General features: G+C 34.7%; 3 protein-coding genes across 4 annotated transcripts; 2 read left to right on the forward strand and 1 right to left on the reverse strand.

The window, feature by feature from the left end:
* Positions 1 to 580: 580 nt before the first annotated feature.
* On the forward strand, positions 581 to 4,131 carry LOC121264295 (nascent polypeptide-associated complex subunit alpha-like protein 1). The gene is made up of 4 exons (XM_041167415.1): positions 581 to 769; positions 2,703 to 2,784; positions 3,390 to 3,517; positions 3,638 to 4,131. The coding sequence occupies exons 1-4, from the start codon at positions 710 to 712 to the stop codon at positions 3,968 to 3,970; spliced, it is 603 nt and encodes a 200-aa protein (XP_041023349.1). The 5' UTR covers positions 581 to 709; the 3' UTR covers positions 3,971 to 4,131.
* A 656-nt stretch (positions 4,132 to 4,787) lies between these two features.
* Positions 4,788 to 7,041, reverse strand: LOC121264292 (probable E3 ubiquitin-protein ligase RHC1A). 2 transcript variants are annotated; one of them, XM_041167411.1, is made up of 2 exons: positions 6,892 to 7,041; positions 4,788 to 5,909 (listed from the first exon to the last, which is right to left on the reverse strand). In XM_041167411.1, the coding sequence occupies exon 2, from the start codon at positions 5,888 to 5,890 to the stop codon at positions 4,949 to 4,951; it is 942 nt and encodes a 313-aa protein (XP_041023345.1). In that variant the 5' UTR covers positions 5,891 to 5,909; positions 6,892 to 7,041; the 3' UTR covers positions 4,788 to 4,948. The 2 variants fall into 2 exon arrangements, with proteins under 2 accessions (XP_041023345.1, XP_041023344.1); XM_041167410.1 differs by having other exon boundaries at positions 4,788 to 5,946; positions 6,892 to 7,029.
* Positions 7,042 to 17,581: 10,540 nt separating this feature from the next.
* LOC121264294 (calmodulin-binding protein 25-like) lies at positions 17,582 to 18,837 on the forward strand. Its single transcript, XM_041167413.1, has one exon. It carries the CDS (start codon positions 17,857 to 17,859, stop codon positions 18,571 to 18,573), a length of 717 nt encoding a protein of 238 aa, XP_041023347.1. The 5' UTR covers positions 17,582 to 17,856; the 3' UTR covers positions 18,574 to 18,837.
* Positions 18,838 to 23,788: the final 4,951 nt, after the last annotated feature.

Raw genomic sequence — 23,788 nt, forward strand, 5'->3', positions numbered from 1 at the left:
GTAATCATATATTTAAAATACTTTTAAAAACAAATAAATGTTTTCTGGGATATAAATGATGATTATTTGAATTTCTAAAGATTATGATCATATTTTTAAAATTGTAATTATCTTAAAATTGTATAAGTATTTTTATCTATTTATAGTATTTTTAAAATTTGAATTACGTTTCGCATTATTTAGAAAAGTACGTTTGAAGAAAAATATCAAAATAAATCTTAATATTTTTCTTCAAATGTATATTTTAATTTATTTGATATTAAAAGTGCTTTAATACGTAACAATCAAATAACTTAATTTTTTTATTAAATAACTTTTAAAGCTATTTAAGCACTTTTTAATATTTTTACAACCACCCCAAACAGGCCCTAAAAGTAGAACGTAAATAAGCTTTGTGATTAGCTATTGAAATTGAAAAGCAAAATTTAAATATCAAATCAAATCATATCATTTTATAAATTTATTTTTATAAAATATTTTGTTGGACCTAACAAAACTACTTCGAAATTCCTTTCAATAATCCGCAGAACATAAACTATCAAGTGTTAAAATAGATTATAAACAAGAAATAACCCATTATTATTGTGCAGTTTGATTCAAACCCGAACCCGAGTATACCTCCTTATATATATGTTTAGGGTTTTACACCAAGTGTGGCGTCCTTGTGTCGACTTCTGCGAAGACATCTCAAACGAACCACACGAGCACGATGACTGCCGAGACCCAGGAGGAGCTTCTCGCTGCCCACCTTGAACAGCAAAAGATTAACGTAAATCTCTTTGTTTTTCAATTATGTGCTTCTCACTTAATTTTTTGAATGGGTATTCGGACTTTGAGAGTGTGAAGCTATATACGACCATGGTTGGTATCTCGTATAAGGAGTTTCTGAAATTCATATGATATATAAATTCTTTGGAGTTAAGGGCATTCTTCTAATGCCAGAAATGGGTCTAATAAAAGTGTGATTAGATGACTTCGTGATGGTATGACACTTTGGATTGACTTTTGCATTTCTGATCGTGTTATGTTCTTCTTCACATTGCTTCGATGAAGTTATGAGCTTCAGTGTCACAAGAAATTTTGACATGGGTTTTCAAGTTTCTGACTGAAGAATTTAGAATATTGTTTGAATTGTTGTTTTTGCGTGAATTATGGAGGTTATGAAAAGTTTATCTTACTCAGCCTAAAAAACGAAAAAAAAAAAAAAAGGGTCTTAGTATTGTCTTGCAACTTTGTGAAAAACTTCGCGTTCCCTATTTGACCCCAATTGCGACGGTTGTTGGGAGGGCACAAACCCTCGAGTTGGGTGCCTGCATGTCTGACGTCCAACTCAACTTTGCATCAGAAGGATCACCCCCGTCCTCTGACCAGTCAGGGGGTTAGGTACTGACCTTGCTTCCACAGTTCCACTAATGGCTGTCATTGCCGGAAAAAACCAAACAAAATTCGAAATGGCTATTTCACGACCTGTACAGTATACAGCCCAATCAATCGATAAAACTCAAGAAGCCAAAACGCTGACCAGCTTGCACACCCGAAACCTAAACACCAAGAAATTGACCAAGAATCCCTAGATCAAAGAGTTTGTTGAAGGAATCAAATCAGAGAAAAGGAATACCTGAGATTGATAATAGGGCATGATATAAAGAAGTGTATGCTCAGTACAAGAAGACTGTTGTCTCTACAACTGCCATGCCCAAAATGCAGAGTGTGCTCATTGAGATTCGCAGAGAAAGATAGCTAGTATATGAGAGAGAGAGAGAGAGAGGAAGTTGAGCCATGAGTGCAATGGTGGCTGGGGGTTGGATGATAGATTAGGCGAAGGGGGTTGAGTATTTATTCTCAGTTGATTTTCATTGGCATTTGAGCACCTAGGGTTTGAGCAAAATAAAATGTATTTTTATATAAGGATCTCACCCAACCTGACCCTCCTTTGGAATGTATATTTCCTACAGAACCCATATCACGACTAGGGTGGAACCCAACCGACTTGGGTATGGTTCAGTCAGCTGGATCGGGTTGTCACCCTGCCCTAGCAGGTTGAGTATTCAGTTCTAGCGTTTTCTGTAGAATGGGGCAAAATGTTGTGGATACATCATGTGGAATATGCTCGTATATGCCTACTATGGTGTATTTGTGGGAAAGGAATGATAGATATTTTTGGGGAGCTTTAAACCTTCTCCATCAATATTGTTTCTTTGGGCAGTTGCAATTCATAGGTTTTGTGGCAAGTGGATTTTGTAGCCCATGAGGTCGGAAATGACTGTAGCAGATCAATAAATCTTGTTCCTGGATTAATTTTTGCATTTCAGATGTCATGCATTAAATATATGTACTTGTTTGACTATTCAAAATGCCATGTACACAGGATATGTACCTAGGCACATTATTTTTGCTTTGGTTTAAATGTTCGATATGGGGTAAGGATTCTCTCTCTCTCTCTCTCTCTCTATCTCTCTCACTCTCCCCCCCCCTCTTCCCAACAGGCTTGGTTTGGTTTAATAATCTGAAAGTACAAGGTTTTTTGTGTGGTCTATATTCTTTGCCCCCTTACAGTACTTTCGTTGATTTGCTAGCCTAAGTATTGATGATTGTTCCTGATTCTTTTTCATCCAGATAATTGTTAATGATGAGAATTAGCTTTTGCAGTTTTGTGCCTAAGATATGATAGCCTCACTAAGTTTTGAGTGATATCCTTGCAGCCTGATGAGCCTGTAGTCGAGGATGAAGACGATGAAGACGATGATGATGAGAGTGATGACAAGGAGGAAGATGATGCTGAAGGTGAGAGTACAATTCGTGACTTATTCAAGTTAGGAGATAACAAACTCAGCTAGAAAGAAGCTCATGTAATCCATAGTTTTTTGCGGTCTTTACAAAACCTTGCTAATCATTTGGATGTGTTCACAATGTTTGGAATGTAGATGAACTACTTTAGCGGTTAGCCTGATTTTATGGTAAGTTAGGTACTGTCAGGTAAATTCATGATTTTGAGGGAAATGTGCAAAACATCTTGAAAATAAGCACATTCTTTGTAATTTCTGATTAACTGAAGCCAATGGTCTTGGATCAATTTGCACCTCTATCACTATACGAATTGGGTGATTGGTGAGATCATGAGTTTGACTCCCATGAATGCATGAGTTATCAATGGAAATTACGTTCTAATTAGCTTATTATACCACTCTGTTTTCTTATAGAAACAACATTCTAATTAACTGAGGTATGATCTGTATAATCTGCTTGCTTTTCTTATAGACAAAAATATTCTGATTAACTGAGGTATGATCTGTATAATCTGCTTGATTTTCTTACAGAAAAAAAATTATAATTAACCGAGGTATGATCTGTATATCTCACAATTTTTTGAGATCGTGGCAATATGGCAGGACAAGGAGACGGAACTGCTAGGTCTAAGCAGAGCCGAAGTGAGAAGAAGAGTCGCAAGGCAATGTTGAAACTTGGAATGAAGCCAATTCCTGGTGTCAGCCGGGTTACTGTCAAAAAGAGCAAGAATGTTAGTTTTCAATATACTTGTTCGTGTCTCCTGCTGTCGCTGCTCTATTTTTTCTTCCTTGGCTCTCTCATGTACTGTTAGAAATTGAATTAAATCAGTTTTTCTTTTTCCTCTCTCCAGATTCTGTTTGTTATATCTAAACCAGACGTTTTCAAGAGCCCCGTTTCAGACATGTATATTGTTTTTGGGGAGGCAAAGATTGAGGATTTGAGCTCTCAACTGCAGACTCAGGCTGCAGAGCAGTTCAAAGCTCCTAATATTAGTAATGTGATTTCAAAGCCTGAGCCATCAGCGGTGGCACAAGACGATGAAGATGTTGATGAAACTGGTGTGGAACCCAAGGACATTGAGTTGGTAATGACACAAGCTGGGGTTTCGAGATCAAGGGCTGTGAAAGCACTCAAAGCTGCGGATGGTGACATAGTTACTGCTATTATGGAACTGACAAACTGAGGCACTGTCATTAAGATGTTACATTGCAACTAGAGGACCATACATTTTCCCGCTCCAAGTATAAGTTCTTGAATTCGCTGCGGCGGTTTTGAGGTTGCAGCTATGTTATACTCTCTTTATTTTCTTTCTTGTTCAGAAGATAAAAAGGGTTTTTACTCGTTTACCTTCTTGATAATCACTCCAGCTTCACTCTGCTTCAGGTGTCATTGCAATATAATGTTTCAGTGCTTCTTGCAAGAAAGCAAAATGCACGCATTTTTATTTGGCAATGAACTCTCGCACTCATTCGCATTACGTGTGAAACAATGATGCAATTTCACATATTTGAGTTATATGCAAAGATGCATGATATGAATTCCCAGATTTGCAAAACTTACGCATGAAAACCATGTCAATGTTTCAAAATCCGAAACCCGATGTGGAAACGTTGGGATCGAGAGTGACGTCTGACCCTCCATACTCCGCAGAAAGTAGTTGCTTTGGCAATCGAAATCACCTCCTGGTTCTCATCTGGCTCCAGCTAGGATGGTCACAAGGTTGTTTGCGGGACCGTAAATTCTACTTCAAGTCAGAACAACCATCAAAACTGGCTCAATTGTGAAAGAAAGGTTGTTCACCTTAGATTTTGTTAATCCCTAATAACACCTGTTGATGACAGATTAAGTGGCGTTCTATTAAGTGGTAGACCTATAGAGTCACTTAAAATGTAACCATAATTAACAAGGATGGCTGGGGATTGACAAAATTTTAGATTGCTCCAGTTGTAATGCTCACGGGTCAACATTAGACTAACAGTAATGAACAATTAAAAGGCATAGACATAGAAGCAGCATAGGTAATTCACCCAAAAGTAGAGTCATTTACATAAAAGGCAGCAAATAACAAAACAGAAAAGACCACCATTCACTATCAAGCAACACACTCCAGTCCACTAATCTTTATGACAATGGCAATAAATACAAAACCACGTTCTGAACTTTAGTCAAAAGGCCAACCTGAATAACCCGTATGCTGGTTGTTCTCATGAATGGTTGGAGAGCTGCTTCCAGCAGTTCCATTATTATGGTTAGAGCTAGAATGAGACGAACGGAATGGCCACAGATTGGAGAATAGATTCCGTCTTCCTGTATTATCCCTGCCACTATTCTCCCTTCCATTGGCATTACTACCATAACTGCTACTTCTACTTCGACTACTTGAGCTGCGGCCAATATTTATTCCTTGTGGTGGCAGTTCTTGGCGGCACACAGGGCATGAGTTGTGCTGGACTAGCCATGGGATAATGCAGTCTGAGTGATACATATGATTACATGGCATTTGCCTTGCTTCGGACCCCAGCTCGAATTTATCTTTGCAGACAGGACAGTGTGAATCAGAACGAAGATGCCTCTGAGCAATCTTAATGGTTGGCATCGCATCAATTGAGGATCTAGATGCTGGGGGAGGGCCTCGCCGATCGTTAGCTGAAAGTTGTTCAAACAGCTCTTCCAGTCCTGGACCTATAAAATAATCACCAGCATTACCCCGTGTAAGACCAATCCCAGGGGTCCCATTCAAAATAGCTTCAATCCCACCATTTCCAGACAACCTAAAAGGAATTTGGCCTCCAAAGATCAGCAGAGGACCAAAACCAGGAGCATGTTCCGGAACTGAATCTGATCTAGCTCTGATGTCATGGCTATGGCTTCTGTCTGCCAATCGATGCCTCATAAAGGCTGAGAAAGCCTCCATAAATCCTGACCTCCTGTCGTGATCTTCATCAACGTCCAGTCCAAAGAAATCAAATGGGCTGATGTGCACCATATCATCAAGTTCTTGAATAAATCCTCCATTACAGCCAGGGCAAACTGCATCTCGTCCTCGCAGTCGAACTGGTCGATTGCAACGGTAGCACCAATGGCTGTTTCTTCCATTTGACATCCTTTTCTCTCCCTCTCCCCTGGCAAATTCTTGAAAAATAAATCCAAGACTCGTCCCTGCAACTCCTCAATATTTTTAACTCTTATTGGAACATGCTGTCTAAGTTTGCAATATAAATTAGATATCACCTAAGCCTTTGAAAAAAGTAGGGAGTAAAAAAAAACAAATCAACAAGACTGCTGAATTATAATATCAAAGCATCATCTCCACTAATAGGACCAAAAGTGAATATTGGAAGTGTTCATAGCCATCAAAGAGAATGACTGTCATTGTCACCAATCAAAGATGACAGTAAACAAATAACAACAGAGCTTCATCAAGTGCAAATCTAGTTACTATCAGTTGTGGCACCATTCACGGCACATCCCAATACTCAATGAGATTCCACCTGAAAAACACTATGTGGCACACAGTAGAAATGTTCAACTTAAGCATTCCAATACACCACAGAAAGTATAAAAGCACAGAATATCCCGAACAGAAGCACCAGAAGGCAATCTCCAACGGGATTGAAAGAAAGGGGAAGTAGGAATTTTCCGAATTCTAAGCTTTATTTGTTAAGTTTTTCTAGGTCAACAAAAAAAATTAACTCCAGATCCATCCTGGAAAATATGATTAAATTCTACATATGAACAGAAACAGTTACTTAATGTGACAGATCTAATCCAGCACTTCAACATAGAGAAAATTTACCCTTCGTTTGTTGCAGAGAAAACAGTGGAAAATCAAAGAAAATAAAATAAGAATAACCAAAGCATTGTCCGTATCATTTCTGGTTTCAAAATCATAGAACGTTGACCTCAATCAAAACCCAGGGTAGAATAAAGCTTAAATGGATTACAATTTTGGTCATTTATAGGTTTCCAACCGACGGAAGACCCAAATATCGGATGCTCTAAATTTCTCAGCTACCTACCAAGCAGAATATGAATCAGAAACTACACAATTATCTCATTTGAAAAATTAATTTAAAGAATTTCAGAGACTGTGTTGGGTCGTACCTTTCAAGAGGAATGAGTGGATCGAAAGTCTCCTGCGAAGAGCGAGCGAGAGAGAGGGAGAGAGAGAGAGACGAAGTTGAGGAAGTCCCTAGGTCGACTCTAATTGGGTTTTTTTTTTTTTTAATATATAAAAAATAATTTTCTGAAATTGGGATAAACAGTCAAATCATTGTCGTAAAAGAGTATCATTATTTCATATCAATAATGTCTTGTTCGTTCCAAACTGGGCCCACTTGCACATGGAAAGAGAGTCGAGACTGAAAAAATCTCAATCGGGCCTGGGTTTAACTCAATTAGAGAGGTCCAATCTGCAAACCAATGGGGGTAAGTTTTATCAAATGAAAATCTTAATTGGTCTTAGGCCTTAGCCCAATTTAAACAAAGGATATAACTGCAATAATGTTTGCTCATAGAGCATTGAGAGTTTAAATAAGTGCTAGTTTTATAAAAATATCTTACAAAAATAAATTTACAAATTACTTAAACTTAATATAATATGTCAAATTTACTTTACAATAAAAATTTATTTATAATCTAATGTATTATATCACGCAAGATCCAAGTCGTGGGTTCGAGAGCTGGTGGGAGAGAGAGAGAGAGAGAGACTAATATTGAGATGAGGTATTCTAAAATACATCTATTTTCCTCATGTCTTTGATTCTATTAATTCAATTTTCATCATTATATTTGAAATCAAAACATTTTGTGGACGGATTCTAGCAGACTTGACTTGAGGGTCAGGTCCTTTATACTTCACAGTTTATTATTCCTGAAATTTGAAGTTTAAGATCAAGATCAGTGCTATCTCTTAGCTAGCATACCTTATCTACATATATCAATGGATAGCTTGAGCCCAAAGCCTCCAAGGACCAAATTAGTCATGTTGAGAGTTTTGATTATGAATTGGAAAGCCCAATCTATGCACCAATACCTTAGTTTATGATCATCTCCTACTCTCTAGTCATATTCGTTGACGTGTTACATTTTATGTTGAATAAAATAACATTAATCATGTAAGTAGCACATCAACTAGTATGATTAGCTAGCTAGGGATGTGAAAATTCTTGTAATGAACAACATTTCTCTATTTTAGGAGTCACGATTAGACCTATCTCATTCCTTTCATTCGAAGCCAATGAATGGTCTTATATATATATATGGTCAATGGCACCACTCATGCATAGTTAATCTTAGGTGCGTACCAATATTGGGTCTACTAGAGCTGATATTTCTCAAAAAATTTCCTTAAAAAAAAAAATATATATATATATATATATATGTATGTATAGTCTCATTCCAATTATTTTCCTCTTCTGTTGGCTTTAAATAATGGCGAATTTACCAAGAGCCTGATAGTATGATGATATATAAATATAGTCTAGAGAACCTGGGTTCGAAAGCCCCGCCTCCTTGTATAAAAACAATAATAATTGTGAATTTACTTGTGTTTCTATTTTGTTGAAAGCTCTCAAGTCTCAACACGAACGTATCCTGATCACCGTGGGCCGTTTGATTAATTAGTTTAGTAGAGATTCATCACTAATTTGAAGACGTACGTACAATATGCTTTTTAAAACTCTTGAAGAATACACTTTCAGGCTTATATCCTTGGGATCTGAAGGGACTATATATTAAGGAACTTTAATTTGCACCGAAAAGAGAAGACAGCAGTACCCCATGCAATTTTCAGAAATAATCTAAAAGAAAGGAATGAGACGAGTGGAAGCTGCTGTGACATCCTCTTTTTTGGATCCCCTCGTCTTTTCCCTTCCCCCATCCACTTTATCCACGTGTAATTTTTTTAATTACGAGATAGATATACTTTTCTTGTATTGAACGTAAGCAAATCCAATGTCCTGTCTGATGATCTCTTTGGCATCAACTTTTTATCCAGAATATTTTCATCATCTGCTTTTTAAACATGACTGACTAATTATTATTATTAATATTATCATTTTTATTCTTTTAATTTCGTATGATCTTCATCTTTTGTGATATTAAAGTGAAAAACCAGGAACCAATTGCATCCATGCAAAGAACCTTCCAGCTAGCTACCCTTCCTTTTTCCATGACCGTGTCCACGCGCGCGGCTTTATTTTGTTTTAGATGGCAAGCTTATCTTGGAATCTCTTCGATCGATCTGTGTCATCCAATTTAACCCATTCATCAATCACGCAACATCAACATTTTATAAGTGTCGCCACCAAACATGCATATATGGAGTCCAATTTCTGAGAGAGAGAGAGAGAGAGAGAGCCAAACAACGTGATCGATCTCCTAAGTTAGGTCTTATTAACGAAAGTATTAATAACGAGTCTACTAGCAATTATTAATTGCTTATAACCATTTCTGCACAAAAATAAGAAAAAAAAAAAAAATAAAGATGGATGTGGGGCGGGGTTGACCAAAACTTAAATTGACTACCCATGTATACAGTATATATGTCATTCTCAGAATTGAATGTTGCCGGTGGTACGTCCTGGTATTTAATTTATCAACGATGGATGAAAGAAAGAGAGCCAGCAACACAAACAAGCAACTTAAAAAACAAAAACAAAAATGTGTGGCCAAACTGCTCCTGGAAAAGTCATTCCAATGAAGTACACAACACACCAAACGTCCCACAGGCCACAGGTGAGGTATCTATGCGTACCCTTACTGTCGGCATATATAGAAATTGCCAAAGCTTTTTGGTCATCATGCCCAAGGCCGCGCGCAAGTCATGCATGCATGCAAGGCCATCATCTCATGTGGGGATCAGTACTGGGTTTGACGTACTCATGATAATTCTAATTTGAGACTTCGGTCAATAATCCTTAATTTATATTAGTTTGCAATATTGGTTTCATATATAAGAATATTGGAAACTAATTCCACTATCTTATTTGAGTTTGACGATCATGATTTTCTTAACTCAAAATTATTCATTAGTTTTAATGTTATCTCCATATATATATATATATATATATATATATATATATATATGAATATATATCACAAAGATCGCCTCGATCTGATCCGCTTCAAGTGAAATAAAAATATAAAATATTCATTATTTTATGGTAAATAACATAACACATAGGTATCAATTTAAGTGGCTTATAACGATCATCAACGTACGTACGTACAGTACTCCCATGCAGTAAAGAGCTTACTAGTAATAATAATAATAATAATAATAATAATCATGGTGACTTATAAATTAGAACAACCTTTTCAATTAACTTTCTTGGTAAACAATCATGTTTGGGCATTTAAAATTGACAAGTATACAAAGATCTGGACGGTTGGTAGGTTAAGGTTAATTTGTTACCGAGAACTGAAGAGGGCGCGCGCGGACGTGTTCTAACTCTACGTACCATGTCAACTCTTGTTTGGGTAAGGCAGACTGAGCTAGCTAGAGAGGGATCGTTCCATGAGTTTCATTATCACATGAGCTTCCTCGATCAATCAAAGGAAAAAGACAGGTCATCCCAGAAGACGTATGTAGTACGTGGTCCTAATGCATGTGTATCATGAGTATGCGGTGGGAGTACTTGATCAGGGAGTCCCTACACCTATATATAGCTAGGTCACCTATTAAAACCTCAATACATTATTTTTTTCTAATTTCGACCGCGTTACTTCATTTTTTTAAATATTAAAAAATATACAATTTTATTGATAGTAATTAAATTTTCTATACGTTTGAAAAAAAAATTAAAATTTAAATATGATCGAATCCAGAAGCTAAACAAAAAGTTAAAATTTTATTGATAGTAATTAACTTTTTTCATTTGTTAATTTGTTTCAATATTGCTATTGGGAAGTCAATGCGTGACCCACAAAAATCTAGGGTTGATCTTCATTTCGGTAATCGATGGTTGAAATTTAAATATTGTTTTTTTCATTGATTGATGGTATGGTACATATGGAGTGATTCATGCATTGAATATGTCAAATTCTCAAAAGTTGTAGGCTAGCTAGCTAGCATATATACCTAGCTAATGAGGCTCTTAAAAAAAGATATACCAATGACATGACTGATCATAATAGAATTTTTTTTTTTTTTTCATTTCGTTTCTCTTCATAATTACATCAAAAAAAATAAGTGAATTATCATGAGGGATACAAGCTTTTAATATTGAATAATAATGCAATATTAACGGATGAAAATGGCTATTCTATTGGGTAAAATCGAAACTAGCTATATATTTATGCATGTGTGTACAATATATATCCTTTGAACTTTTTTTTTTTAAAAAAAAGATATATCCTTTGAACTTGAATATATAAAGATCGATACCAGAAGTTTTATATATATATATTGGGAATATAAAACAAGTCGGTAATTCTCACATGGATTTGATCTTATTTTTATTTCATTTGCAACCGGAATATATATATGAGCAATGTTACATATAATTGTAGAGTGCATAAATATTATACAGTCGTTTTGAAAAAGAGTAGGGTCTATTATTAAAAAAATTAATTTTTTAAATGTATATCCCATATTTTTTTATTTTTTTTAAAGTGATTGCGAGACGTTTATTCACTCACAACTACAACTATCATTCATATATATATAGATATAAATATATTTATATTGGGATATATGTTTGGTGCTAATATAAAACAAGCTAAGGATTCTAGATGGGCTTCTAGTCTTTAATTATATTTCTAATGATAGTGGGATATTGTTTAAGACAATTAATTTGTTGAATACTTGAAAATATTAAATAATATTAAATTTCTAATGATGGTGCATGTACGTACCATCAGCCATGGAATATTGTAATCTGCCGGTCAAAAAATTACAAGCTTTTCTTATGAATGAAATGGTCATTTTTAATATTATCGGTCAATCTTCTCTCTATGATTTTGAGATTGTGATTTCTTTTCATTTTCAAATTGAGAGAGAGATAGACATAAAATATAAGTTTTAATACATTAAATACTATTTATTAGCGTTATAGACCCAACATCATACAATATAATCCATATATTTATTTATTATTTTTTAAATGTTTGAGTGATAAAATTGGTTCAATAATTTGATATGCAATCATGTGGTTTTCAATTACAAAAAGTAAGAGGGGTTCAGCACAAGGTAAAATCGAAAAGGAGTGAGTACTAGATCGAAGCTCAGTCTGACATGCTGCAAACGCCGTTATAGATACTGCAGCTAGCGGAGCCAGCCAAAGAGCTGAGCCGACGGTACCGAAGCCAAAGAGGTGTATAATAATAATAATAATAAATATATTATTATTATTATTATTATTATAGCTGTGTAGAATATTAACTTGGGGAGCAAGAACTGGGGAATAAAAAATAAAAAATAAAAATGCAGAGCTTTCGGTGTAAGCATCGGATGTCAAGTCAAACCCTATCTGTACTCCTGATTTTTTTTTTTTTTTTTTTTAATAAAACAAAATTATATATATATTTAACGCCCATATCACTCCGCGTCACCTCTTCGTCATGCCACGTTAGTCCTTTGCGTCACCGCTGGCGTATTCTTACCCTTTCCCTTTCAAATTTCATTTCAAAATTTCTTCTAGAATGTGATGACCTTTCCTTGCCTCTCCAACACTCCAATCTAATTCCAATTACAATTATCCTCTTCAGTCTTCTCCTCTATCTTCCAATATTGCTTCCCACTTTGCTCTTCCTATTTGATTGGGTATAATCTCCAACAAGTTTCACTCTTTTCAGCCTTTTCTAATTTATTTATTTATATAATTTTCATCTTTTAAAAAAAAAAAAAATCAAGAACACCTTTGGGAACTGTACTACATGGGATTCTTGGCAAGCATCTCATCAATTTTCAATATCTCAAGTAAATGAATAATGAATAGTTATTCGATCTTCATTAATGTACTTAATTACTTGGCCTTTTACTATGAAGATTGGACCAATATTAATGTGAAAAATTCTATTTACAATCCTCACTTAAGGATTGTATGTGCAGACCCTTGATTTATTAAATGAGAGATAGCATCATTTTAGAAGAGATATTTTTATAATTTTAAAAAATTTTAAAGATAAAATTATCTAGATTTATATTGCAGTCCTCAAATGAAGACTGTACGTAACATTGCTCTATTAATATACGTCCATACACTTCCACGGAGAAATTTGATTAGTACACCATGACCACAAAGATCAGGTCGTGCAATTAACTACTATTTTTCCAACACTATGAAAAGGAAGTGAGAAAAATAAAGAAGCAGAGAAAACCAAGTAAACTTGGATATGATATATATAATGTGTCAATGCAGCTTGACCAGATCATAATCAATACAATTATAATACTGATCATATATGACTCAGTCAAGTCACCAGTCCACTCACGTGCTAGCTCCAACTCAAAATATGTCATGTTGTTATCAATTACTTATAAGATTCTTGAAAAATTATTTACTTTTTTCTCAAACTTTCTCATGAGCATGCATAACACACCTACTAGCACCATATGGATGATATATATATACACACACTGGTAAGGGTGGTACGTGACATATTAAAAAGTAAGATCTTTTCACATAAACAGATTATAGTAATAATTTATCTAAAAAAAAATGTAAAAACTAATATTTTTTTAAAATAATAAAACATCATCAACTCATAACATGTATTGAAAAGAAAGACAAATTGGGAACAACATATATAAGGTAAAAGTTTTTTTAAGTTAACGAAACGGTTTTGTTATAGTTTGAGGGAAATATATACATGAAATTATATATAGCATGTGTCGCAATGTTTTTTACAAATACGGCAAATGTTATTACATGAAATAAGTTTAGAATTTAAAAAATCTTGGAGAAAAATATTGCTATCTCAAGTATTTATTTTAAATCTAGCAGATGACTTTTAAATTAAGATGTGTTTGAAAATCTTTCAAATATTTTAAAAGTCCAAACTAAATGGGATATTTGTAGTGTTAATCAACCAAGCATGTTTTTCAAGTATGACTCTTTAAATTTTAGAACGCAAAAACAATATAGTTTCAAAAAATGATTTTATTTTATTTTTATCTTATTTTACTCTTGTTAAACTAATTGAGTTGTTTTATTCATCATCTACACATCATATATACTTGTTATGAGAAAAAGGAAACAAAACTAAAAGAGATGTGGTGTGTGATGTAGGGTATGATAAATAAATTTTTTATTAAAATTAATATTATAAAATTGTTAACTTTCGATGTTGTATCCTTCTAAACTTTGATCATTACTTCATGAGTCATGTAGCTCGAGACATCTGATCGATAAGGCCAAATGAACTTTTATTTTTCCTAATTTTTTTGTACTTTTAAACATTTTTTTTTTTAAATTACAATATCATTAAAAAATACTTACTTAATAATTATTTAAAACAAAACAAACACAAAAAATTAATCGGTATAAATGCTCGATCCAATATGGGTACCCCAAACATTTTTCTTACTTCATAGGTCGAAGACAGGAGGTGTGGATAGTTGCAAACCAATGTTTTTCTTCTTTTTTACTTTCCCTCTCTCTCTATCCTTCCCCTTCTTCCCGTCCCACATCGAAACTCTTTCTTCCCTTTGTAAGTCACCACTGTCTATGTCTTCAAGCTCAAGTTCCCCCTCTCTCTCCACCACGAAAGCTCATTGCATCCTCTATCGTCGCCAACGACTTCGCAACAACCTAGAGTAAGCATTTTCATTTAGATGCTCTCCCACTTTTTTCTCCACACAATTTTATCCATTTTCTTCTCTTTCTCTTTATGTTTTTAGATCTAAGCTATATGAAGAAATCTTCGAAAAAATTGTGCGTCTTGGGTTGGATGTTTGGGAGGAGGTGTTTCGGACCGAACACCAAAAATGAGAAATTTGGAAAGTTTGCATTTTTTCTATTATTTCTGAAAAAAGTTTACATTTTCTATTAGTCTATTAGTCTTTAATGGTTTTCTGGTCCATCTGAAAATCAAACGAATGACATCTTTTTCTGTCCCATCTATCTGAAAATTATACAAAATAGTGTGTACTCTCAATAGAAATGATGTAAGATGCCTACGGTTATAGCCCACTGATATGGTTTCTGTTGTTGATCTCTCAGATCTTCCCACCCTCTTGTTTGTTCTACAAATCTTTAGTGAGATAGAATTTTAAATTTTTTTGGGTTAATTGGTTATCCAATTCGATTTAAGTGTTGTTTCATTTGTTTGAGAGTTGATTATCTTATATACAACCTATGTATGTTGGCATTGCCTAGATTTCTGCTAAGAAAGCTCTTATAAAAAAAAGATGGGGATTGATGTAAGACAAACTAGAGCCAAAAATTGTGAATAATTTTTTTTGGCAGGAGACTGAGACAGAACTTTCAGACTAATCCATGAAAGAGGCGACATCGCATGAGAGACAAAATTAGAAAGCAAAGAGATAAGTTTGTGAAATGAAGAAAAAACACAAAAGGAAAGGAAATTTCTTGAGAAAACACGAGGCAAAATTGGAAAAAAAAATGTTGTTCGAAGAAACATTGTTCATCAATTAGGGGTAAAAATGTAATAATACTGAGTCAAACAGAGGGTATCAACGGAACAAAAAAAAAAATCAAATAACACATAACTAAGGGCAAAATTGTAATAGAGATAACTCACAGAATAGCAAAAGCAGAAAGTAAAATACAAGCGTCAGGACAAAACTGTAATAATAACTAGTTACATAGGGGCAGAAATAGAAAATAAAGTATCAAACAAAAGTTACTATTAATTTCTGTTCACTTAAGGATAGCCACTTTTATAGTATAAGATATACATGTATATATATATATCCCTAGCTCGCTACTTGTTTAGAAATATTGCATAATACATAGCTCGAAAAGACGCATATATAATACATATATAGCTCAAGTTGAGGTGATTTATTCAAAAATATGCCCTTTGTGGAGTTTCGATAGCTTATAAACAACGACTAGACAATATTTATAAAGAGAAATATTTTAGACACAAAAATAAATTTATAAATTGATGTGTTTTGATGTGATACGTCAGATTATAAAGTAGATCTATAGAATTTCATAAAATTATATGAATTTATTTTATATATATATATTTTTGTGTATGTTACCGTTTTCGTTTATAAAACTTAGCGTATTAGACTTTTCATATATATAATTTTAAGGAAAAGAAAAGAAGAATAAATGAAAAGCTTTTTCATAAATCGGAGAAAGAAGCATGGGAGGAAAGAAGGGCACCTACCGACCGTTGGCGAACGTAGGAGATGGTGGCATTTACGAGGAACATAAGAGGAGACATGTCAACTCCAATGTTACCTAACCCATATTTGTCCGTTTGACGATGAGTGAATGAATGCATGGGGTATCCTTTTTATTGTGAGAGTTGCTACCCCTTGAGCCACGTTGCATTAAACCCAACCCCTTTAATCGATTCTGTTCATAGTTTCCCTTGCAATATTTCTGTACGTTCTTAGTATATATAATATAATATTCTTATTAACAATTAAATGATCTACATTTATATATTTTTTTCTAAGAATATAAATTTAATTTTCACCAGCATGCCAAATTCACCTGGTGTCTGTCGTTCTTAACGTGACACACTCGCGTATATGTACAGAGAAGGGGGGAAAAATGGGGATGGATCGGAGTTCGTGCTGCCATTATTATTATTACAGTACAGACAGGAGCAGAAGAGCAACCTCATTAAGAAATTAAAAGGAGATGGAGCCCACGCGCTTCCAACGTCGCATCTCAAAACTCGGCATCATGTGATCTGCAGTGTATGGATATTTTATAATATTAATATATATATTTTTAGATGATTTTTTTAAATATCAGCAGCCCCACACTACCCGTGACTGACAAGCAGTTTTAAGGTCAAAATTTGTAGACGAGACGTTGTGCTTGCGCAGGACAGGGAATATTATGGTTATGGATGATAAGTATCGAATATTATGAATTTTCTAGGAACATGAAAATCGTAACATCCTTTTGCAAATGAAGTACTCATACCTCATTCTTAAAATTATAAAGCAAAATATGCAAACACAGCTCTCCAATTTTTACTTGAAAATTAAAATTATAGCGTGCAAACGGTAACGGCGCAGATTTTGAAAATGACGAGAGGGGGGGATTTTGAAATCAAAAAAGAAAAGGAGATAAATAATTGAGAGAGGAGGGGATTGGGAAGCGAGCTTAACGCGTCAGATGAGAAGGCCCAAGGACGCGGCTTGACCGTCCGTCAAGACTCTAAACTCTCTCTCTCTCTCTCCTTAGCAGCATTCTTACTTCTCTGGTCTCTGCTACTACTAGTAAAACGAACGCACCGTTAACTATTCCCAACAGTCACTCCCCCATATACTAACCATGGTTACTTTAACATTATTACGTACTACTTTATTTTATTTTTTTAAGAAGAATTTGTATTTAACCCAGCTTACATCATGGGCGTTCTTATCATTTTTCATCCTTTTGGATATTTTCTGAAAATTTATAATTATCTAAATATAAATATATTTTGAATTTCATGTCATCAAAAGACAGCATTTTAATTAATAATTTATTTTGTTAAAATAATATATACAGTGTTTGATTTGGTAATATTCCATCGGAAGGGAAGTAAGCAATCATCGTGCAGCTTCACTCGTAGCTATGGTTTAGAGCCGTACGGGAAAGCTGACGCGTGTCCCTCACAAAACAACGCGGTTTCTTCCCCCACTCACCGCCCTATTTATTCCCCTCCCCCCGACTCAACTCTCCTTCCCTCTCATTTCCTTCCCCTCGACACCACCCCAAATCAATCCTCTTAAGAACTTTCTCCACCGCCTTATCTATTCCTTCCTTCTTCCTCACAACCCACATGCCGTATATGCGAATCGGATTGGCCATTTGGAAAATGCTTTGAGCGTTTCTTAAAGCCTCCTCTTTTCGAGCTCTGCTTCTACTCATAGAGAGGAACACTAACCCCGTGGCCTAGTAAACGCAAGGACTATTTATTGTTATGGCGTCGTCTGAGAACTTGGCAAGTATCGAACCTTGGGCCTTCCGTCCGGCCTTCGCGGATTCGTGGATATCCGAAGCTTTTTCTCGCGACAACGACTCCCTCACCAAGGCTCTCCAGAAATCTTTCTGCGGTGCTAACTTGGACTTCCTGCAGACCGATACCATCTCTCCCTTGCTCAACCTCATCAAGCCCGACACGGCGCCCACCACCCCTACCGTCTCAAGTCTCTCTGGTGGCTCCGAACCAGAAACGGTGGTCCCCCAGAAACGCCAGCGTAACTCGATTCCGGCGGCGCCGGCGGGAAAGGTTTCGAAACGGAAGTCTCGCGCTTCGAAGCGGTCCCAGACGACCTTCATCACGGCGGATCCGGCCAACTTCCGTCAGATGGTACAGCAGGTGACCGGCGCAAGACTCGGAAACTCGCAGATGCCAGTGGTGCCGATCCTCAAACCAGAACCTCAGAGACCCGGCAGCCGGTTGCCGGGTCCGGGATGCTTACCGACCCTCGATACGTCAGCTTTTTTGCTGGATCATCACCAGCAGCAGGCGATGCGACCCAACTCGGCTGCTGGAGCCGTAACTGGGGTTTCCGGTGCTGGCCAACTCTCTTTCGGGCCAAATATGGGATTAGCTGATGGTGGCGGTGTTGCTGGCTTAGATTTCGACATGACTTTTCCGAGCTTTCCAACTTTAGAGTCGTGGAAAGTTATGTGAAACTTCCAGGATTAAATTTTTTTCTTTGTTTTTTTTTTGGGTTCATCAGATATGAATATGTTCCTTTAATGTCTCTTTTTTATCTTTGGGACCCAGGAGTACTGGTAATGTAGCATAATGGGGGTGGATCTGTTTATAAATATTGGGGAGATCATGTTTTGGATAGCTCTGGTTTCTGTTGCGCATAGTTTCTAGCTCCTTGTTGTCAGTGGTGTACTGGTGATATGGGAATATCAATATGGATGACTCTTGTTTATTCCAAAATTTATGTGCACTAGCTATTTTTCCTCCCAATAATTAATGTGGGCTTTTGGCTTCTTTTATTTTCACTGCAAATCATCGACGCATTTAAATTTTTGAGAGAGAAATTCAAGGTTCTGCATTCCGGAAGAATTTGAGTCATTTTCCGAGAAAAAAAAAAAGTAATCTTCTTTTTGGCCATTTCTTGGGTCATTAATGGACTAATTACAACAGCGCGCTAGCTACCACATGATGATCGGAAGATGTTTGAGCAAGCAAATAAGATAGGTTACTTTTTTTGACTTGACCTGTTTGCTAGATGGTAGGTGTAATGGCTTAATTATAAACCGATTTGCACATCCTTGTGGAGATTAAAAAATCATTTAGCCAATTGAACTAGTTATTTTATAGTGCAAGTTACCTAGTAAATTAATCGTATTATCTATCAATAAATAAAATATAGTTATGGTGTGATATGCATCGATCATTGGTTACTTTAACTAAAAATAATTTAATCTATATGCATATAACTTATATTAAATTAAAGGTTCAAAGTGTTTATTGAAGTCAAAAAGCTTAATTAAAAAAAATCAGCCCTATGTTGCGTTCGGTGAGAGAGTGGATGACTTTGGTCTTGCTTTTCATAGTAGAGTTTCCTTAAATGATGGCGTCAATAATGTTAATTATTGTTATTATTATTATTATCATTACATATTTTTAACCCTTCAAGTAGTACTGGAACAAAATTTTCACTTAATGGTAAAAAATACTATTGCAAAAGTGGCTTGAAATTTACTTTTTTAAGAATATATCGGTTTGAATTAATTAACGAGAGGTATTTTCTGAACAGATATATGTCATGTACAATAGCTTAAATCCCATTAAACCTAATCGATGGGGCACGAGGACTTTCATTTCATCTATGGAATATATTCATTGGCCTTAAATCGATCGATGTATGAGGATGAGATATGAATTTAAAGAGGGTCACGTGTATTGGTTCTGTTGGGTTGCACAAATTTCAGATCAGATCAATAGCATGCTGCATGCATTTGTGTATAATTGGTGGATTCAATATTATCATTCGTGTTTCGTGAAAGCAGCCATTACATGACTACTACTGCTTGTCGACATTTACGTGAGCAGTGAACTCAGTCACTTCATCAAATGACTATTCATTGACTGCTACCCAAGAAGAGACATCGGTTTGAACTTTGAATGTGAGGTGAGACGACCGCATACGCAGTGTGCGTGGCAACAAAAGATGATCACATATTATTATAATTAGCATGAAAACGTTAAATATTTATGATCATTTTATACATGTTTTTCTCCTCGTACGTACAAGCTTGATCTCCCCACTCTCTTCCCCTTTCCCATGTTATGTCAGGTACTGCCCGGAGTCCGGAAAAATGGCCTGGAAATGGAAACTGCTTCCTGATCAAAAGCTGATCATAAAAAGAAACAGTACGCCTACAATCATATATACATGATATATATATATATATATTTATATCAAGAAATGAAGTTTTTCCCAGCTGAGAGATGAGTCTTGACAAACGCTGACAAAGACGGTGAAAAGAAGGGCGGGAGGCTCCCGTGAAATATGGACAGTAAACTGGGGTAGCTGTCAGACCGCTCATGGATCGAATAATGGCAGAACAAGAAACCCATGGTTTGGGGGCAAGATGCATGACAGAAGCCATCACGTAAGCATTCCTAAATTAAGAAAAGAAGATTATTCCGTACTTGACTTAGGAAAAAAATGACCATTAAGGCATCTTAATTATTGGACCCAATTAAGAAAAAATCTTTAACTTCTAGATTGATGGGTACAGTTATCCTCCGCACTCAGAATTCATAAATATAGAGAAAAAAATAATAATAATATTTAATACCATATCCATCTTTACGGAGTTCAATTTAATTACTATAAACGAAGACTGAAGACTGCTCTCTCAAAAAAAAAAAAATTTGATTAAATGTTGGTTTGTATATAGAAATAATCACATCTCATTTTATCATTATAATTTTTTAAAATTTTCACATAAAATATAATAAACACTTTAACCTTTTTAAATCTCAACACAATAATAACATTAAAAAATAATATTTTATTTAACTTATTTAAAACTATCTCATTTCATCATCCAAATTAACCTAAGTTTCCGGAACTTAATTAGTTCATGATTACTTAATTGGCTATTGATAGAGGCGAAAGCTGAGGCTCTGAATACTTGAGTCAAAACTTGATAAAGATGAATATTGTGCAAGAGTTGAATGCATGAACTTATAGAGATTTCCAATTTTCCACTCCTTTTTAGTTAAAAAATGAACCAAGCTGGCGTGGCGTCTAGATGCTTATGGAAACATATGCTTAATTCCTACTGCTAAACATGATGAAGAACATACCAAAAAAAAAAAAAAAAAACAATAGCACAAATTTTGTCAATTAATCAAAACTCGTGAGCTCTTTTAGTTTTTGGTCTCAACGTTAATTATTTCCTGAAATATCAGTCATATATATCATGATCTTCTAAATGAAACTTAACCCTGCAAGTTTCTAAACTGTCATCATGAATTTTTGGTAGAATAATTTATATTTTTTTTTCCCAACTAGTAAGATTTTGAAGCCCATTTATATTAGATGCACGATGGCATTAAGATCATTTCCTAGCTAGGATTTGGAAGTATTCTATATATCATGGAGAATTCTCTAATAATTTATATTTAAGATCATCATCTCAGTACTTACATCTAAAGGTATTTGGAATTTATAGTTTGGCAAATATCTACTTCGCTAGATCTAATATTATCACTTGGAAGCTGGTGATTTGGGTATCTTAATTAGAGTCCACAAATGAGTTGAGGACAGGGCAACATGATTTCCATCAACTCTTTGGTGCATTAACAATCAAAATATAATTTTGTCAAATGTCAATTACATATCCAGATCATCCATCTGACATTTGAGCCTGATCGTATTAATTGACATCTAGCGAAATCTGAATAGAAATGGACTAAGTTCTCAAGCATTACCACCACCATGATCAATTCCTCTCAAAATTTCACCAAATCAAAACAATTTACTAGGTGCATGGCTTTGGCTTCCTTAAAAGATCAAAATATATTTTTTTAAATATTAATTTTTTGGGATTTTTTTTAATAAGATATATTAGTTCTTATAAAAAAATTTGAAATTTATTATTATTACTGGAACTCTGTTGATAATTAAAATCATGATTTCATTCAGCATGGGCGGATGCAAACAGCGAGATTATGAGTCATTGTTTGGGGAACAAGTCAAAGGTGGTGGGCTGTACTTGATGGTACAGTCTTGTCCTTTTCCCCTTGTCTGACTGCTACTTTAACCTCTGCCACGTCATCTCATCATCATGATTTCTGACTTTTCTTTTTTAAAGCCTTACCACGTATCCAACTTCATGACCTAACTCGAATTAAAAAAAAAAAAAAAAAAAAATTCACGACCTACCTACTATTCCTCCTCCGTCAAGATCGGCATTTATTGAGAATCAACGGTCAACAGTCCCGCAATTTCCATCAGGAGTAATAATATCGTGTTGTCGCCCGCAGTGTTAGACCATGACTGCCCAATTGGGTTTTTCGTATGAGTATTAATATATTCATAATATTTTATATAATATACAATGTGTTAAATAATGTATATTTTTATCAAATTATATTATTTTTATAAGATATTTTATAAAAATATTTTTTATTTAATATATTATTATATAATATATTATACAAAATATTATATGTAAATTATTTTCTTTTGGGGAGAGGTTGTTGACCTAAGAATCTATGTATGGTTCAGTGGAGACCACATATGGGTGAGGTGTTCTTTGACTTGTTGTAGTCATTGTCAAACGCGTCAGTTTAGTTAATTAAAGGGCTCTTTTTGTCTCTTTTCCAGTTGGCGGGTTGATTCCTCCATGACCTCACGCTTACGGGTGCACTGCCTCATAATTCTCTTCTATTATATAATTTAATCTTGTCTAGCTCTCAATGGGTAGATTATATATATTATTTATTTAGAGAAATATTTTGAATAAAACAAAATTTATAAAATTAAACGATGTGATTTGATATAATATATTATATTATAAAAATTATAATTATTATAAAATGGATTTAACCGACAAGATGAAATCATGTGAGTTTACTGTAATGAAAATCTTTTTGTGACAATAAAATTATTTATTTATTTATTTCAAAAGAGAGTATTTGAAAGATATTTAAAATCCGTGTAAAAATGAGTAAAATCGATTTGTGATAATATAGAGGATCATTATATGCCGAAATTGATGGCTATAAATCCTTGAAAATAACTGAAGTCTGTAGATATGGTCGGAGAAGAATTAGTGCAGGGGATTTATCAGAATCATTGAATTCAGAATATTTTCGATTTATTTCTCAACCCAATATATAAATGCATAGATTGGATCATGCATTAAACAAACAAGTAGATGATGATGAGTAGTGCATGTGAGGTTGAGGGCTCGGGACTTGAAAAAGGAATTCTACAAAAAATTCAATGTAAGATAGTATTGGTTAATAGGTAGTGCTTTTATACCAGACACGCAATTGGCTTAATATTATTGGTAGGATATCAAATGTGGGTCAAGCTTTATTTACGTCCGAATTATTTATTGATTATTGATTGCCGGCCATTTGATGTCTTCTTCCTCGGGTACTGGATCAAATGGCAGTACTCCGGGGATCATTAGTAATGCCATGATAATCATGCACAAGTCATATTATATATATATATATATATATATATACTTTTTTCTTAAAGGAGGAACATAAAAAAAAAAAAAAAATTATTGTCATCATTTCCTTCCTATTCCTGGGTGATAAATCTATAAAATGACTAATTATTTTGAAAGCTTAAACCAATGAAAGATGTGATTTTAATCATGTTAATCTTCGTGTAATTATCACCAAGATT

This window comes from Juglans microcarpa x Juglans regia, chromosome 5D (assembly GCF_004785595.1).
Source record: "Juglans microcarpa x Juglans regia isolate MS1-56 chromosome 5D, Jm3101_v1.0, whole genome shotgun sequence".
In the NCBI taxonomy this organism is placed as follows: domain Eukaryota; kingdom Viridiplantae; phylum Streptophyta; class Magnoliopsida; order Fagales; family Juglandaceae; genus Juglans; species Juglans microcarpa x Juglans regia.

Coding starts and splice junctions, on each gene's coding strand:
- LOC121264292 (XM_041167411.1), bottom strand. CDS start 5,890: ATGTCAAATGGAAGAAACAGCCATTGGTGCTACCGTTGCAATCGACCA.
- LOC121264294 (XM_041167413.1), top strand. CDS start 17,857: ATGGCGTCGTCTGAGAACTTGGCAAGTATCGAACCTTGGGCCTTCCGT.
- LOC121264295 (XM_041167415.1), top strand. CDS start 710: ATGACTGCCGAGACCCAGGAGGAGCTTCTCGCTGCCCACCTTGAACAG. Junction 770..2,702: donor TTGAACAGCAAAAGATTAAC/GTAAATCTCTTT, acceptor ATATCCTTGCAG/CCTGATGAGCCTGTAGTCGA. Junction 2,785..3,389: donor GGAGGAAGATGATGCTGAAG/GTGAGAGTACAA, acceptor GCAATATGGCAG/GACAAGGAGACGGAACTGCT.